Genomic DNA, 17420 nt, shown 5'->3' with positions numbered 1-17420 from the left:
TACATAGTAAGACTAAAAAATACCTGGCTGCTCTTACATATTACATACTATCAAGAGAGCCTGATTGTATCATTCTTTCTAGTGCAGAATGAGAGCTGAACCTCAGCAGAATAGGTAGTTGGTACTTCTAGTTTTGATCTCACATTCTTGAGAAGAGATTAATCTGAAACCAGCTCAAATTTCTAAAAAGCATTAATCACTTAAAGAATATAAGCATGGGGCATAAATTTAGGTGAAAATTTATATCTCTGAAGTTTCTAACATCAGATAATTAGAATGCTTAAAAATTACCAGCTTCCATTATAAAGAATTAATGGTAAGGCACTCAGTGATTTGGAGAGCTGTGAATACTGAGATTACAATGTTCAGGGGCTTTGAAATTACTGTAAATTAATGGTTGTATGTTTTGCAACTTAGTAATTCAGCTTTACTTTTTAAACTTTTTTTCCTCAGAGAAAACAATCTTTGGGATAGAAATACTTCGGCGGTTACTTCTGCAAAAAATTTTATTCTGTAAAAATTGAAATCACATCTGTTTTTGTTAAAGTTATTTTCGCAAATTATAAACTTTTATAGGAGTTTTGTTCCACCCATATGCTTTAAGTATTCTAGTGTAGCTGCTTTTCCTGTTGGTGTAAATTAGAAACTTTCAGAAGGGTGTGATACCTGAATAAAGGAAACGTCTATGTCTGAAAACCAGATAAAATGCAATAAAATTAATCTCACACTGTTACTGTGGCTCTCCACCATCACAGTTATTTTTCTCAGGCTGCCACATGTAAAATGTTAGTAGAAAATACATAGCTCTGTAGTAGGATTTATACAGCAGCTCACAGAGCTTTCTTTAAAAGCTTTTCCTTATGCATCAGCACTCAAGAAACATGAATGCTAAATGCTTTCATACACCGTATCAGTGGTGGGATAATTTTCTAAACTCAGTCCTGTAGCACAGTAGATCTGATCTTTGAAGAGAGCAACTGTCAGCTTATATAGTTAGAAATTCCATTATTTGACCTGATTATAATAAGTAAATAATTCAAAATGTTTATTTCTTTTCATCCAGAGACTGCTTAAGCTATTGTCTTGAAAAATGTTATTCTTGGGGCTGTGTTCTGTGAAATCGAAGCTTTAGGTTGTGATTTCAGCAGTGTCACTCTAGGTTAGCATTTGCTTAGCAGTCTTGTGGAAAAACACTGGCTCAGCTGGTTGGCCTGCAACATTATCTATTCAAGCTGTGTTTCAGCAAAGCCCCTAAGTGTTTTAAATCCTATTTTTAGATATGTGAATGACTCATCTGCTGAAGTAGTTACTTAAGTGCTGTGCAGAGTTGGGCCAGAGAGGTACTGGCAGGATGAACTTGCTTACACTGCCACACCAGCATGCTTCCTCTTCATTGACTGGGTGTTTTGAGGCTCAGTAGAGGCCACATAAGATTGAGTTTCCAGTACCCTTTGTGTAGAAGAGGCCATGGTTCAATCTGCAGACGCTGTTTTACCACTATCTCTTTCTGCTGAGATGATGAAATATCTAGTGTGTTTTTAGTGTTAGTTTTATTATGTGCCTGTGTACACATTACCTGTTAGCTAAACAAGGCTGTACATACGCATTTTTGTGTCTTGTATTGAGTTTGTTGATTGGGGTGTTTTTAAACATCTAAAGAAATTAGAATTAGAAGCTTTCTTGAGTTGCTTTTTTTTCCTCTTTGAATGGCTTAAAGATTAAAATACACAGCCTTTTTAACATAATTTTTATTCTTTTTTTACTTTTCTCCCTAAGGATGAAATACTATGAACTCTTAAACTCTTTCATATTTATAATTCCTGCTTCCATCACTTGAAAAAGTTGGGATTTTGGCCTGACCCAGAGCTTAGCTCTTCTGAAATCCTTATTTTTACCTCAGTCCTTGTTTTGTCCCTATTTCTTAGCTTTCCTGCATAATTTGGATAGTTGTTGATAATATATAGGGTTATAGGAAATAATAAAAAAAGGTTCTACAGTGAGTTTTTTTGGAATAGGTTTTTAAACATTCTATCTGCTTTGTTGCTTCTGATGAACTTGAATCTTTTGGGTTTTTTAGTATTAGTGGTATGCTGAGAGTCACAATGAAGCATATGTTTGCTAATGCTCTTTCTCCACTTCAGAGAATTTCACAGCTCCTGAAGTGTTGCATTTCTGTGAATGTGTTTGCTCTCAAGCTTTTTCTATAAAGTGAATTCTAGAAGCAGACTTGCTCCTCCAACCTTGATACTCTTTTCCTCATAGATAACACATCTCAACCTCTCCCACAACCCCCAAATGTGAAGACAGGCTTTGCTCTGACAGATATGTCAGCTGACATGTGGGATGAAGAATTGATTAATCACCCACAGGAGGTGACAACTTGTTGGTCCAGGCAATTACGATCAACCAGTCTGTACTACTTGCAGCTGCCAAAAAAACAAGATGCTGTAGAGGAAAGCCTGGAAATAACAGAGGGATAAGAACAGCACAATGCTTAGGCATGTGCTAGAATTTATCCTTTGTCAAAGAAGAACTTATGAAGAAAGTTTTTTTTGAAGTGACATTTTCCAAGCGTGGGTGGTGGACAGGCTGTTTCTGATAGACGGCTGGATTGTCAACAGTTAAGTACCTGGTTTACATTGAAGAATTGCGTTTCTACCTAATCTTTTGTTTCAGCAACCCTTTTTCTGTAGTGTAGTACAGGAACTGTAAAACCAGTGTAATAAGTAAAGAAGGAGTCACAGACTTTATGGTGCAGAAAGCATGCTTTATTTCAAATGAACAATTCTATCTCAAGGAGGTTCAACAGCTACCAAGCTCTATTACTACATTAGGAGAACTAAAGCAAATTGAAGTGCAGGCTGGTATTTGATGTTGTAGCAACAGTTTGTTTTCAAACTGTGGTTCATTGCTTAGTTGCCTGGAAGTGACTACTGGGTGTCTAATACTACCACACAAACTCAATCACTGCACCCTAAGAACCTCCGAGATGGGGTACTGCTGCTGCACTTGAATACCTAAATAGCTTTGTTGATTAACGGGATGGCCAGGTGATGTTACTTTTTTAAAAGCTATTCAGGCAGTCAATATGTCAGAAACAGTACACAGTGGGTGAACAAAGTGCTGGCCGCTTGCACTTTGTCCAGAAATTGTCAGTCAGGTATGAAAATTATGACATAATCAGATCCAATGTAAAACATTAAAGCAATGCTTACAGGAGGGTAATTGCAAACATCACTAATGCCTTACATTTCTGATTCAACATAAATATTTGTGCACGTATGAAATACTGTGCACAGTATCATGTCTTAGGTGTAGGTAATCTTCAACAGGGAGCCTCTCTACCTGTTGAGGCATTCTTAGACATCAACAATGAGTTGAGGCGCAAAAATTAGTTAAATGTTGACCAGGGTAGTCGTTTGCAAAGAAACTTTCCCCTGCCAACTGTTCCAAAAGTTACGTTTCAAAATGTCATAAAATAAATGGTACAAAACTTCATAACCGTTAACTTCGGCTATATACAGTATGTACATGTCAGTGAAAAAAGCATTTTAAATTCTTAGGTCAATAATGACTATAAGTCATAATGTATAGATCTGGACTTTGTCTCGTTCAGGTAGGTAAAAAAATATTTTTCTTTTATATTTACATATCAGATATTTCAGTCCATATATGAATCACTTGTAAAAATACAAGTGTAAATAATACATATTAAGCTCTCTAAGGTGATCGGATATTTATATTCACAGTGGCAGAATCGGTACCAAATTCATTCCCTAAATTCAGCGTATAAAGTCCACCGTCGTTCTTCTGGACATCCATGATGATCAGGGTGGTTAGATCTTCACTGGTTTCAATATGGAATCTGCCTTGCTGGTCCTGACTGGTAATTTTTCTCCCTCTGCAGTACCATGTTATTTCAGGAGCAGGTTCACCCGAAAAGGCACAGGATAGTGTGAGAACTTTTCCTTCCTCAATGCTGATATCAGATGGGAGAGCTTCAATTTTGGGTGGTACTCCTTTAGAAAACAGGAGAAAAAATACCAAGTTAGTCTGTTTTCACTAAGCCATGCAGCTGCTTTACTCTGAGGACTACTTCAGGATAGCTGAAGCACTAACTCTACCAATAATTGTAATGCTCACCTCTGAGACCTGATTTAAGCATTTTACTAGTTGAACTCTCCAGTTGAGCCATGCTAGATTTCCCCATAATACTGCTGGAGCTCATCTCTACAAAGGATTCTTTCATGGAGGACATGCTTTTGGCAGACATGCTTTCAAATTTCATTTCAGTCATGCTGCTACTGCTGAAACTGCTGAATGAAGCCTCTTGTTTAGAAGAAGCCATTTGAAAGGACTGAGAAGAAAAACTTTCGTGCATGCTTGCGTCGCCACTGGTCTTCAATACTACCTCTTTCGGAGGTTCTTCAACTAGAGCTGAGGAGCATTGCAAACATAGAAGGAAAAAGCAACAACATCACATTAACGAACAAAGTCATGCAGTTCTGTATGGTTAATTTTTACAGAAATGAAGACAGCATACTTTGCTTTCAATGGAAAACTGCAGTGGAGTATACACTTGCCTACAATCATTTGATTCAAGATATCCAAATCACAAGCAGTAATACAGAAATTAAAAAATACGCAATGAAACTTAAAGTATGTATGAGCTCCAAGGAAAAACATACATACTTAAGAGAAAACAAGTCATCACACAGTATTTCTTATTAGAACCATTACTGGAATTAGACACTGATAAAATGTGTGTGTTCAGTTAATATTTGTAGAAGCTGTGAAACATTTTCAAGTTCATAAAAACACAGAATAGTAAAATCTGTATTTCACTTCATTGTTCTGTAGCTGTAAAGGGCAATGGAAAAGATCAATCACTGCAGCTTTGCTTTAAACCCAAACACAGTCAAGCAAGCAAATCACAGCCACACCTTGATGCTAGGAACGGGGATATGGTATAGCCAATAAAACAGTAAACCCAGTTCAATTAAGTTGCCATAAAATTTTTTAGCCATGGAATGACTTTGTTTTATTGTAACAGATTTTGTTAGTAAATGAGGAAAGAATTATTACCAGCACCAAGGTCTTAACATACTCATCCTAGAACAAATGTTCATAGCTTTCTCTTAACATGCACCTGTTGATGTAATAAAGCACTTCTGTGCTATTCTGTGGGTGTTAAAAAGATTTCTAATGCTGTTTTAGGGCTGTATATATACATCTTTCAGGTACAAAAGAAAGATGAACTTCTTAAAATACTGAAGTCAACACTGTCAGTAGATTTTATCATAAAGTCATTTTAGTAGACACACCACAGCAAAAAGTTGTGATTATTCTGAACACAAGAATGCAAAGAACAAACTTACGGAGTACAGTCAAAGATGCTGTAGCCGAACACTGCCCGTGATAATTTTTTGCCTTGACTGTGTATTTTCCAGTGTCACTCACTGCTGCATTTCGAATCTCAAGAGAATATATATTTTTGGAGCGAGATACTCTGAGGTGCGATGAAACTGCAATCTAAGGAGGGGAACAAAAATGGTTTTGTTAAGATCAATTGTATGAAGAATTCTAATTTTTCAAGTAAACGTATTAAATGATTACTTACAGGTTGATTATTCTTTAACCACTCAACTTCAGGAGAAGGCTCCCCAGAAACTTCACAGGTGAACAACACGTCTTGCCCTTCATTGACGTTTTGAGACTTTGGTTGCATGATGAATGCTGGTTCACTGGAGCGCTCTTTAGAAAGGGTCATGACATACTGGCATTTAATAATGCCTTCATCAGTTTTACCCTCACAAGTGAGTATACCTTCATCCTTATTACTGGCCTTTTTGATAGTTAGTGTGTGATCACTTCCAGAAACACCGTATCTGTAATCATCTGAATTTCTCAGTTCCATTCCATTCAGCACCCATTTTACTTCAGAGGCACCAGGAATGTTAGCTTTCAATGTCACTTTCTGCCCTTCGGACATTGTCATTTTAGTTGAAGAAGCTGTAATTTCTGCTTTCAGTTGTTTGACATCTTCCGTAACAACTGACTTTTTAATGACTTCTTGAACTGCAGATTTCTCTTCAGCTGCCACTACTGATTTCTTCTGGGTAGAAACCATAAGTAACTCATCTTCTTTCTGAACTGTTTTATGAGACTCAGATACACCTCTTACCTGGGAATGGATATTTTTAAATACTTGGCCAGTAAACTGGAAGTTAGTTTTTGAAACACCTCCTTCCCCAATAATTTCACAGGTGTATTCTCCTTTATCAGATTCCATGAGCTCGTGGATTTTGAGCTCATAAGTGCCATCTGCTGCATAATGAAACTTGAAATGATGGTCTTCTTTCAGTTTTTTACCATCCTTATACCAAGCCACTTCTCTGACACTTAAAACATTGCTTTCAACTGCACAGGATAACTTTACCTTGTCTCCAAGAGTTTCTACTTTCAGATGTTGTTTTATCTTTGGTGGAGAAGCAGCTGGTAATTGTACTTTCTCTGCTGGTACCATTTTTTCTCCAGGTGGTGACTTAGCTTTTGGGGGGCTGCTGATGGGTTCAGGAGATTTCACTCGTTTAGGAGACTTAACTGGCTCTGGTGACTTTACACGAGGCTCAGGAGATTTGATCCTTGGAGGTGATGTAATTGTTTTTTCAGGAATTCTTGTTCTTTGAATGCTCAAAGTGAAATGGGCTTCCTGTCTTCCTTCAGAGTTTTCCACCACAACAGTGTAACTTCCTTCATCTGATATCTGGACGGAAGAAATTTCCAAGGTAGATTTGTACTGTGTTCGTGTTACTTGGAAGCGCCTTGAAGAAACAATGGGTTGACCTGCACGGAGCCATGTTATTGTTGGTGCTGGTTCACCATCAACATCACAGGAAAATCTTGCAGTCTCCCCTTCAGAAACTGTGATTGACCGTGGCTTTGTAAGGATCGTTGCTGGCAGAGTGCTCTTAAATGCTTTGTGTGAAGTCCTTTCTTCCAATGATTTTTTCTCAGCTGCAGTGACTTTTTCTTCAGAAGCAGCATAGTGTTCGTAGGATAAAAGTGATTCTCTTGTTGATGACACTTCTGATTTGACCTCTCTTACTGAGGAACTTGCTTCTGTTGCAGATGCTTTCTTAAATGAGGAGATTGCATATGCCTCTGTTTTTGTCAAGTCAGGTAAAATTTTCCTTGGTACTTCTTCATCTCTCCTCTGGGAAGAGTATGTAGTGTAATCTCCTCCAGTAACATCTAGTGTTGCATAATCAGAGCATTCCCCTTTGTAGTTTGTACATACAGCTCGGTATGTTCCACTGTCATCAATGTGGCAGTCGAGAATCTCCAGAGTTAATACACCACTTGTATTGGTAAAGTGTATCTTACTGCTCTCTTGGAGCTCAACACCGTTGTGGTACCACTTCACTTCGGCAGTTGGTTTTGACTGGACATTTAGAATGAACCTAGTATTGTGGCCACAGGGTACCCGGTGTGAGCGCATCCTCAGGGTAATGCGAGGAGCATGGTCAAGGGTGAAAGGCTGCTGAGTCAGAACTTCATATTTCCTTTCCATTGTTTTTTGAGTTTTCAGAGCAGATTTCATGGACTCGTATCTAGAAAATATATCAAATCTTGCCATCCTCTCAAACCGGGAGAGAGATCTTTCACTAGAGACTGGGCTAGGTGAGCGTGGTCGAGTTCTCTCTGGTGTTGGGGATCTTCTCTCACTTTCTTCAGGAGGCCGTGAGCGAGGTCGAATTAATTCAGATACGGGACGCATCAACTCAATATAAGTTGGAGAAAGGGATCTTCTTCTCCTTAGTAATCTAGAGGGAGGTGAGAATTCCCTGTGAGCATATTGCACCATTTCTATTTCTTCTTCTTCTTCTGATGTGATCTCAGTTATTTCTCTTTCCCTCCTTCTCCTGAGTCTACTCTTTTCTTCCTCTGCCATATATTTGAGCTCACTCTTGTACTCAGAGAGTCTCTGATCAGTGCCAACAGGCCGGAGCAATTCTTCATCCTCCCTCTCATCCATTATTCTTTGCTTTTGTTTAGGTGGTCTGTAGGCAGCCTTGTCGTGACGCTGACGAAGCTCTGCATAGCTTGCACTGGTCTCAGCTTTAGTTGGAATGTGATAGCTTGAGTACCTCAGCTCTCTTTTTCTCTCTTCCTCTGAACTGACCTGTGCTCCTGCAGTAGAATATCGAAGGGCAGACAGTTCAAAGCGGGGGGGGCTTCTACTTGGTGGGGAAGCAGAAAAGCCTAATTCCAGCTCTTCTTCAAGGCGCAGTCTTTCCTCTTCAGTTCTCTTCATGGCTAAGTAGTCATCTATTGGCATGAGCAATTCCTCATCAGACAAGTCGCCAAGCGATCTTCTTCTTGGTCTGTAGTGATACTCATACTCTGGAGATGGGGTACGCCGGCGTGCTGGTCTCACAATTTCAAGATCATCTTGTGTCAGCTTTGGTATGCGCCATTTAGGCTTGTACTGATCAGAAATGCGTGGCAGTGGCATCACATAGAATTGCTCCCACCTGGAAAGACGTATGCGTTTCTGGCGTTTCTGAACAGTCCTCTCAAGTTTTCCTGGCATTTCATACTGGTCTCGTAGCTTCTTGTACCACTTCATGTCTGACAGAGGCACAAAGTGTTTAATATGCTGATCTTCCTCAAGAGCAGCGCGCACGTGTTTGCGAGGCTCTGGGATCTCATATGGCATACGAAGCCTCTTTTCCTCCTTCTCCTTCTTCTCTTCTTTCTGAATTTCATATTCACCTTTAACGGTCTTTGAGCTAACGGCTGGTTTATATAAGATAGCAGCTTCTCTGAGAGCCTCTTGTGCAGTTTGTGTCAGTGGAACAGCTTCAACCCCAGAAAGGATTTCTGCCATTCGTAAGGTCTTGTCAATTTGCCTTTGTACATGCTTCTCCCGCTCCTCTTCTGTCTTGTACTCACGCTTGACATATTTCAAGCGTTCAACTTTTAGATAAGCCTGACAGCTCGTAGATCCAGCACTGTTTGTAGCAGTAACTCTGTAGTAGCCACTGTCTTCTGGCAAAGTATCTCTGATATGCAAAGCATAATAATCTAAACCTTCATGAATTATATCAAAGTTGGGACCAAAGGATAGAGGTTGACCATCTTTCTCCCATGTCAGCGTTGGTTTTGGCACACCAGATACCCTGATCTCAAAACTGACATTTTGGCCTTCTTGACATTCAGCATTTGCCAACAGTCTTTTAAACATTGGCCTGAGTGTGGCATCTGCTGGAGGTGGATGTGGAATCACAGTCAGCTTAGCTTTGCAGCTGTCTTCACCAAATTTATTGCGTGCCACAATACTGTATTCAGCATCATCCTCTTCAGTGACATTATGGATGACAAGTTGATAAAGACCCTTGTCTGATTCAAAAGTATACTTCTTATCATCATCTCCAGGTTTGATTTTCTGGCCCGATTTGTACCATGTTAAGCGAGGTTCTGGGTGAACTGTTATAGTTACTCCAAACCTGACATTTTCTCCAACATAGGCAGTGCGGTTATACAAAGGCAGAGTAAATTCTGGGGGATGCTCTAACAGTCTCATAGTATCAACCCGTCGTTTCACTTTTCTAACAGTTCTGCATCTGTAGTGCTCAGAAATTTCTCTCACACCTTTAACAAAAAGTTCTGCGTAAGAGCTGTCCTCACCATAATCATTTACTACCTTGCATCTGTAGGTACCATCATCTGATTTAGAAACATCTTTGACATACATGGTTGCCACACCATCTTCATATTTGATTTCATATTTCTCATTGGTTTCTAATTGCCTCATACCGAAGTACCATGTGACTTGTGTGGACTCATCATAGTTTTCAATCGTACATACATATTTGGCATGGCCTCCTTCTTCTGCAACATTATGCTTTATCTGCCCAGCAATAGGCCCAATGTCTATTGGGGCAACTTTAACTCTAGCCACCGTTATGCCTTTCTGCGATCTAATTGCGCCTCCACAGGAAATGCGGGCTACTGACACAACTGTGTTCCATTCCTTCTTTACCAGAGTTTGATAGTAACGCCTGTGCCTCAAGGTCTTAATGGATTTAGTGCTGGTCTTCTCCGTTTGCTGTTTTAGCCACACGTGATTAAGTGCTTCAGCAGCTGTCATCCGAGATTTTCTTTCCTTTACTAGTAGGCGATCAATGAAGTCCATGGCTTCAATGCTTATATCTTTGAATGCTTCATCCTCAAAGGTGTATTCAGCATTTAGAATATTTTCAATAACTTGTTGGTTTGTTTCAGCAATGAAAGGGTTAAGGCCGCTGAGAAGTATGTACGTTAGAGCACCAACTGACCACATGTCCGTAGCTGTGCTGACCAAGTCATGGTGATGTACCTCAGGTGCATAATATTCAGGAGAAGTGAACTGGAGTCTAAAGCCATCTCCAGGCCTCAACTGTCTGGCTTGACCAAATTCAACAATTTTGATTACAGAGCTTCTTCTTGTCAAATAAATAATATTGTCTGGTTTAATATCAAAATGTCCAATGCTTTGACGATGTAAAAATTCTAGTGCGTCACAGACCTGGCGTACGTAACTTACTATTTCTCTTTCATTAAGTTCAAATGAAGCTGTGCTGATTCTTTCAAAGATGTCAACCCCGGAAATGAATTCAAAGATCATGACCAATTCTTCTAGGCTCTCAAATGATTCATGAAGATACAGGATATTTCGGTGCCTAGCAATGTTTAGGATGGAAATTTCTTTCTTTACCAAAACTTGGTCAGCACCCTTTACTTTTACAAATTTGGCTAGGTAAGTCTTCTTTGAAACTGCCTCAACACAGCGGTGTGCAATGCCAAACTGCCCACGTCCAAGCTCTTCTGCAATCATATATTTGTCATAGAGTTCCTTTGTAGAATGGTGAGCTGCTTTAACTGCTGTAATTTCTCTGGTTTCATCAACTTCTTCATCATAGTTCATTACTCTGGTCTTATCTTCCTTTGTTACAATTGGATCAGTAGGTTCAGAAGGCTGACTTTGGCCAAACTTGTTCTCTGCAATTACACGGAACTGGTAGGTGGTCTTGCCAAACAGGTTCACCACTGTGTATCGTGTATCACGAGCTTGTGCAACACGAATCCATCGCTCTGCTGTTGTGGCACGTTTTTCAATAATGTAGTTTATGATCCTGCTTCCACCATCAGTAGCTGGTTCACTCCAGGTTAAGTTGACTGAATCCCTTGAAACGTCAGTTACCTTCAGACCTCTTGGTGGATCAGGCACATCAGCCACATCTAATTCAACTGTTTTTTGATCGATTCCAAACCTGTTTTTGGCACAAACAATATAAAACCCTGCATCTTTTCTGTCAACACCATTTGGGAAAACAAGAGATGTGAATGATCTCGTAACAATGACTTGGTAGTGTCCATTTGTATCAATGAGATCTTGTCCCTTCTGCCATGTGATCACAGGGGCCGGCTTGCCACTGAATGGAATCTTGATGCTCACCACTTCCCCTCGGAGGGCATGAACAGCTCCCATGCCTTCTAAGTTTTTGGGCAAATGAATCTTTGCAGGAACTGGAATAGAAAGAAGAAGAAAAAACACATAACCAAAAGCACGTGAGAAGAGCATCAATAATAGTCTAAATATTCAAAATTAAAATGAATTTGTCTTGATTATCAAGACCCTTCATTCACCTTCAACATCCAGAGAGGCAGTGCCAGACACAGATCCTCCTTGGTTGGTAGCTCTAACTTGATATACTGTGGCATCATCATCTGTTACATTTGTGATGACCAGCTGGTAATATCCACCCTTGAATTCCTGTATCTTGATCTTTTCCCCATCTGGCATGATTTCTTTGCCCTGTCTGTACCACTTGACAATTGGCTTAGGATGACCAGTGACTTTGCAGACAAATGTGGCATTAGCTTGAAATTTCACATTCAGATTTCTTAGTTCTTCCTTGAAATGTGGAGCTTTAATTGGTACATCAGATTTTGGAATGACTGGTTGGGATACCTCACTCCACTCACTTTCACCACCAAGATTTTCACATTTGACACGGAACTCATATTCAAGACCTTCAATAAGATCTTTCACAGAGTAGACTGTTTCACGAATTTCATCTGTTGTTACAGAAATCCACTTGTTTTGTTTTTTCTCACGCTTCTCAAGATAGTAAGTTCTAATCTTTGCACCACCATCACTTGCAGGTGGCTTCCATGAGACAACGCAAGAATCCTTTGTGACAGCACTTGCTACTGGCTGGCCAGGTTGTCCTGGTTTCTCTGTAAAGAATAACAAAGTTCAAAAACTGAAGTGAGTTTGCCTTACTAATTAATTGCAGGGTATGCTGGTTTTGGCTGGGGTAGTTAACTTCCTTCACAATGGCTAATATGGGGCTATGTTCTGGATTTGCTCTGAACACAGGGTTGATAACATAGAGATGTTTTTGTTACTGCTGAGCAGAGCTTACACAGAGCCTAGGCCACCTCTTCCTTTTGTACTGCCATGCTGGTGAGGCAACTGGGGCTGCATGGGAGGGTGGAAGGAGACAACCAGGACAGGTGAGCCCAACTGACCAAAGGGATATTCCAGACCATATGACACCATGCTCAGTATATAAAATGGGGGAAGGCTGGGACATTTGGAGTGATGGCATTTGTCTTCCCAAGCCACAGTTACATGTGATGGGGGGCCTGCTCTCCTGGAGATGGCTGAACACGTGTCTGCCCATGGGAAGCAGGGAATTAATTCCTTGTTTTGCATTGCTGGTGCACACAGCATTTGCTTTTTTTATGAAATTGTCCTAATCTCAGCTCAAGAGCTTTCCAGCATTTACCCTGTTGATTGTCTCCCCAGTCCCACTGGTGGGGCAGTGAGTGAACAGCTGCATGGGGCTGAGCTCCTGGCTGGGGTTAAACGAAAACATGGTAGCATACAGACATTGATATTTTGGGCTCTACTTACCAAACGGAGGCTTTATAAAAACTACTGATGAGACCTCCAGTGCTTCACTAATGCCGTACATATTCTGAGCAGAAACACGGAAATAATAGCCTGCATTTTCAGTTAGGTTAACAATTCTACAGGTTGTGCCTGAAATACTTGAAGATACAAGTTGCCATTCTGCTCCTTCCTTGGCTTCACGTTTCTCTATGATGTAATTGGTTATCATAACACCTCCATCATCCGCTGGTGGTTTCCAGCTTATCACCACAGAATTCTTCAATATAGACTCTATAACAATTGGCCCTTCTGGTTTATCTGGTTTATCTGTACAAGAAAAAGCACAAAATTTTTATTTCTTTTTCCAGTCAATATTTGAGAAAATATTCCACAAAAATACTGAAAATAAAATTAATTACCTTGTATTTCCACATTAAGTACAGTGTCAACTGTTCCAAATGTGTTACTGAGTTGTACTTTGTACTTCCCAGCATGTGTCTTGTGCTGCACATTCTTAATAGCAAGATGAGTATACTGTTCTGTGTTCTCAATTGTAACAGTTTCTGATCCTCTCAAAGGTTTGTTGCCATGGAACCAAGTTATTGCTGGTACTGGCCGGCCAATATACACAACATGAAGGCGGAGGGTGCCACCTGCACCTGCGTAGTATTTCTCTTTCAATGGGAAGCCAGGGTGGAACTGAGGAGGAGCCTGCAATAATAGCTTGCCACTAGTTTCAATTTCTCCAACATCATTGGTAGCCATGCAAGTGTAGAGACCTTCGTCCTCCTGTTCATCTGTCATTACTGTCAGTGTATGATTGCGTCCATCAGAGGACATTTTGTATTTTCTGCTTTGTACCAGCTCTTTGCCGAAGCGGTACCATTTAATATCAGGCAAAGGTCTCCCAACAATCTGGCATGTCAGCTGAGCTGCCTCACCCAGTTTAGTTGTAACATCCTGCATTTCTTTTTTAATGGCAGGTGCTTCTCCAGCTGTGACAAAGAAAATAAGAAAAAAAATAATGATGATTACTGTGACGTTTTCCTCTATTACTATATTACTGGAAATTAATTTTCATTTATACTTGATCCCCTTATACTTGAAAGACTGTCCTTTGTCAGCATATCAGTCATGTTAGCAAATATCATGTAAAACAAATAGGTAGTGTTAAATGCAGCACGATGGCTTATGACACAACAAATTACAACAATATCACAGCAAATGTGACAATGTATTTTTTGCTTACATGTTAATTTAGTTTTCACTGCCATAGCGGTCCTTCGAGGCCTGCTGAGACCAGTCTGATTTTCTGCAAAAACACGGAACTCATATTCTGTGGCCTCTAGTAAACCTCCTACTGTAAACTGCCTGTCCTTGATGCGTTCCTTATTGCATTTTTTCCAGGTGCTTTCTCCAGACTGGCGATATTCAACCCAATAACCAAGGATCTCTTTGCCACCATCACTTTCAGGTCGTTCCCATTCTAATGTAATGCTGTCCTTAAATATAGAAGTGATCTCAATTTCTCCAGGTTGGCTTGGTTTGTCTGAAAATTAAAACAAGTAAGAAAATAAATTTTTCTCTAAATGTCATTAAACTGCTCTTCAAAAGATCTGTTAATGCAGACATTATCTTACCAAATGGATCCTTGCATACAACCGGTTCAGAAGCAGGACTTGCTTCACTTTCACCAATGTCATTTTGAGCAATGACACGGAATTGATATTCAGCATCTGGAACAAGTCCTGTGACGGTGTACATTGTAGTGGTAATCTGTGTCTTATTATGCCGGACCCATTTTTCTGTAGATGTCTCTTTACGTTCAATATAGTAGCCAGTTACACGAGAACCACCATCATCTTTAGGTCTGGACCAGGACAAGTTGACAGAACTCTTTGTAACATCAAGCACTTCAGGTGGGTTGTTTGGAGGCTCTGGCGGATCTGTTAATAATTATAATAATAAAAAAATAGAAATAACAGTGACATAGCATTAAAATTTCTGCACATATTGTTGCATTTTTAGATCATAATGTATTCATTTTTTTTTTTTTTTTTAGTCTAAAAGAAAACTTACTTAGAGGTGTCTTTGGTACTACTGGTTCTTCGGATTTGAGAGATTTGCTAATACCGAAATGGTTTTCAGCAGAAACACGGAAGTGGTATTCCACGTTTTCTTTGAGTCCTTTCACCACTAGTGATGTCCCTTTCACCCTAGAGTCAACAGTGTACCAGGCAGTCTTCGGTACTTCTCTTCTCTCAACAATATAACCCAGGATATCTGCACCACCATCATCTGTGGGAGGTCTCCAGCTTACTCTGACAGAACGAGCTTGTATATCATCATACTCAAGTGGTCCTTCTGGTGGGTTTGGAATGCCAATCACTCTGACTTTAATGTACACAGCTTTCTTGCCACACTTGTTTTCAAGTACCAAATCATAGGTGCCTGAGTCTTCTCTTTCTGCATCTTTGATCACAAGTTCTGTGTGAGTCTCAGAAGTCGCAATCATGGCCCTCTTGCTGATGTCCTGTCCTTCTTTTGTCCATTTGCATACTGGGATGGGCTTACCCTTAATGGGTATTGTAAGCCTGATTACTCCTCCTTGTCTCACCATGAGACCTTCTTGGTATTTTTCATCAAGTTCATAGTCAGGATATTCTGTAAACAAAAATAACATATCATGCTATGTCCTTCTACAGATGATGTCATACCTGCTTTAGGCAAAATTATTTTTAGGACAGCTTTCAACAAGAGCTAAGACTTGAAATGTCTTACCAAGCATTTCTGTTATTTTGACTGTTCCTGGCACTTCAGCAGGTTCTCCTGGCCCACCAGCATTGCAGGCTAGCACTCGGAATCTGTACTCTGCACCCTGGGGAAGATGTGTCAAGGTGTATTCCCGAATCTTTGTTGGTGTAGTATTGCATTTGGTCCATTCAAATTGATCAACCTTCTGCATCTCAATTAAGTAGCCAGTAACTTTAGAACCACCTTCATCTTCTGGTGGACTCCAAGCCAGGGAGACAGATGTTCTTGTAGTATCAGTGACTCTTGGATTCTGAGGTTTACCTGGAGGAGCTGGGAGAGAAAATCAGATAGGCAGGTGTGATTTGTTTTTATGAATATTTGAAAGATTAAATAAATGCTAACTTGCAGCTTATGATCTGTAATAAGTCTATAGTGAATTTAAAAAGGAAAACTTTGAATGAAAGATTTTCACTAATATCTTCATTTTCTCCAGTCAGAATCTCATTTGTTAATACATTCAGAAAAGTTTCCAAACTAGAATTAATTCTACCACAATGTCAGTCCCTTCTACCATAATGTGTTTAATCTTTGTAGGAAATGACTTACCAATTGGATCTCTGGCAACAGCAGACTTGGAAGGACGGCTGGGTTTCCCAGTGCCTCTGGCATTGATTGCTGTGACCCGGTGTTCATATTCTAATCCTTCGACCAACCCAGTGGAACGGTAACGAGTCATGGTGACTGGAACCTTATTTACACGGATCCATCTATCTGCTCTAACTTCTTTGCGTTCCACAATATAACCAGTAATCTGTGAGTCACCATCATCTTCTGGAGGATACCAAGTCAATGTCATGCCATCTCGAGAGATATCAAACACTTCTGGAGTGCCAGGAGGACCAGGAATACCTGTAAAAACATGACATGGAATTAGTGAAGAAAGCATCAGATGACTTCACATACTAGTAGTATGTGACATATTGTGAATAACAATGCCTTATCAAACTCTTTTATTAGCAGGTATCTAAGTAATTTACAAATTGAATCAAATGGTTTTGTAATGGAGTAAAGCAATTTTTCAAGACTGAAGGTAGACCTGAGTAGAAAATCCAAGTTTACCATCCACATTCTGTGCAAAATATCTATAAAGATTTACAGATGGCATTTTTCCTCTGGAAAATAACAAGATTACTGTGCATCATAATTTACAATTTTATCTGGCAAAAGGAAGTAGCAACATTTAGGAAATTCTAGTATACATGTGGACATATAAGCCCATTTAAATATATATTTTTAATTTTGAAGGTAGAGAATGAACAAAAATTCAGACTTACGGATTCTGCTCTTGCATTCTATAATTTCAGATTGCAGGTAAGATCCAATTCCAAAGCGGTTTGTAGCAGCTACACGGAACACATATTCTGCACCTTCAACAAGTCTGGTGAACTTAAATGTTGTCCTGGTTACAGACTCTGAAACTGGCAGCCATCCAGGACGGTGAGCATCACGCTGTTCTACCACATACCCACTAAGGGCAGCTCCACCATCCAGCTCAGGAGGCTCCCAAGAGATGGTTACATAATTTGCATCAATTTCATCAATTCTGATAGGTCCAACAGGTGGTCCAGGCTTGTCTAGGGGAAAAAGAAAAAAAGATAAAAGAAACTTATAAAACTGGTGTAAAAAAGGAATCATATTTCTCACGTAAAAGTTGAAA

General features: G+C 39.8%; 1 protein-coding gene across 1 annotated transcript in view; it reads right to left on the bottom strand.

The window, feature by feature from the left end:
- Window positions 1-2746: 2746 nt before the first annotated feature.
- The window catches only part of LOC106861576 (titin), a 238036-nt gene continuing 223362 nt past the window's right edge, over window positions 2747-17420 (bottom strand). The window contains exons 304-316 of the mRNA XM_088167962.1: window positions 17038-17337; window positions 16310-16612; window positions 15731-16033; window positions 15029-15613; window positions 14590-14895; window positions 14199-14498; window positions 13369-13944; window positions 12971-13276; window positions 11695-12288; window positions 5621-11574; window positions 5379-5532; window positions 4144-4437; window positions 2747-4019 (exon numbers count right to left, since the gene is read on the bottom strand). Coding sequence (XP_088024088.1) covers window positions 3721-4019; window positions 4144-4437; window positions 5379-5532; window positions 5621-11574; window positions 11695-12288; window positions 12971-13276; window positions 13369-13944; window positions 14199-14498; window positions 14590-14895; window positions 15029-15613; window positions 15731-16033; window positions 16310-16612; window positions 17038-17337 — 10274 coding nt within the window. The 3' untranslated portion in view covers window positions 2747-3720. The remainder of the gene's footprint in view (window positions 4020-4143; window positions 4438-5378; window positions 5533-5620; window positions 11575-11694; window positions 12289-12970; window positions 13277-13368; window positions 13945-14198; window positions 14499-14589; window positions 14896-15028; window positions 15614-15730; window positions 16034-16309; window positions 16613-17037; window positions 17338-17420) is intronic.

This window comes from Sturnus vulgaris, chromosome 7 (genome assembly GCF_052056855.1).
Source record: "Sturnus vulgaris isolate bStuVul1 chromosome 7, bStuVul1.hap1, whole genome shotgun sequence".
NCBI classification, from domain to species: Eukaryota; Metazoa; Chordata; class Aves; order Passeriformes; family Sturnidae; genus Sturnus; species Sturnus vulgaris.
This window is presented reverse-complemented; position numbering and strand designations above follow the sequence as displayed.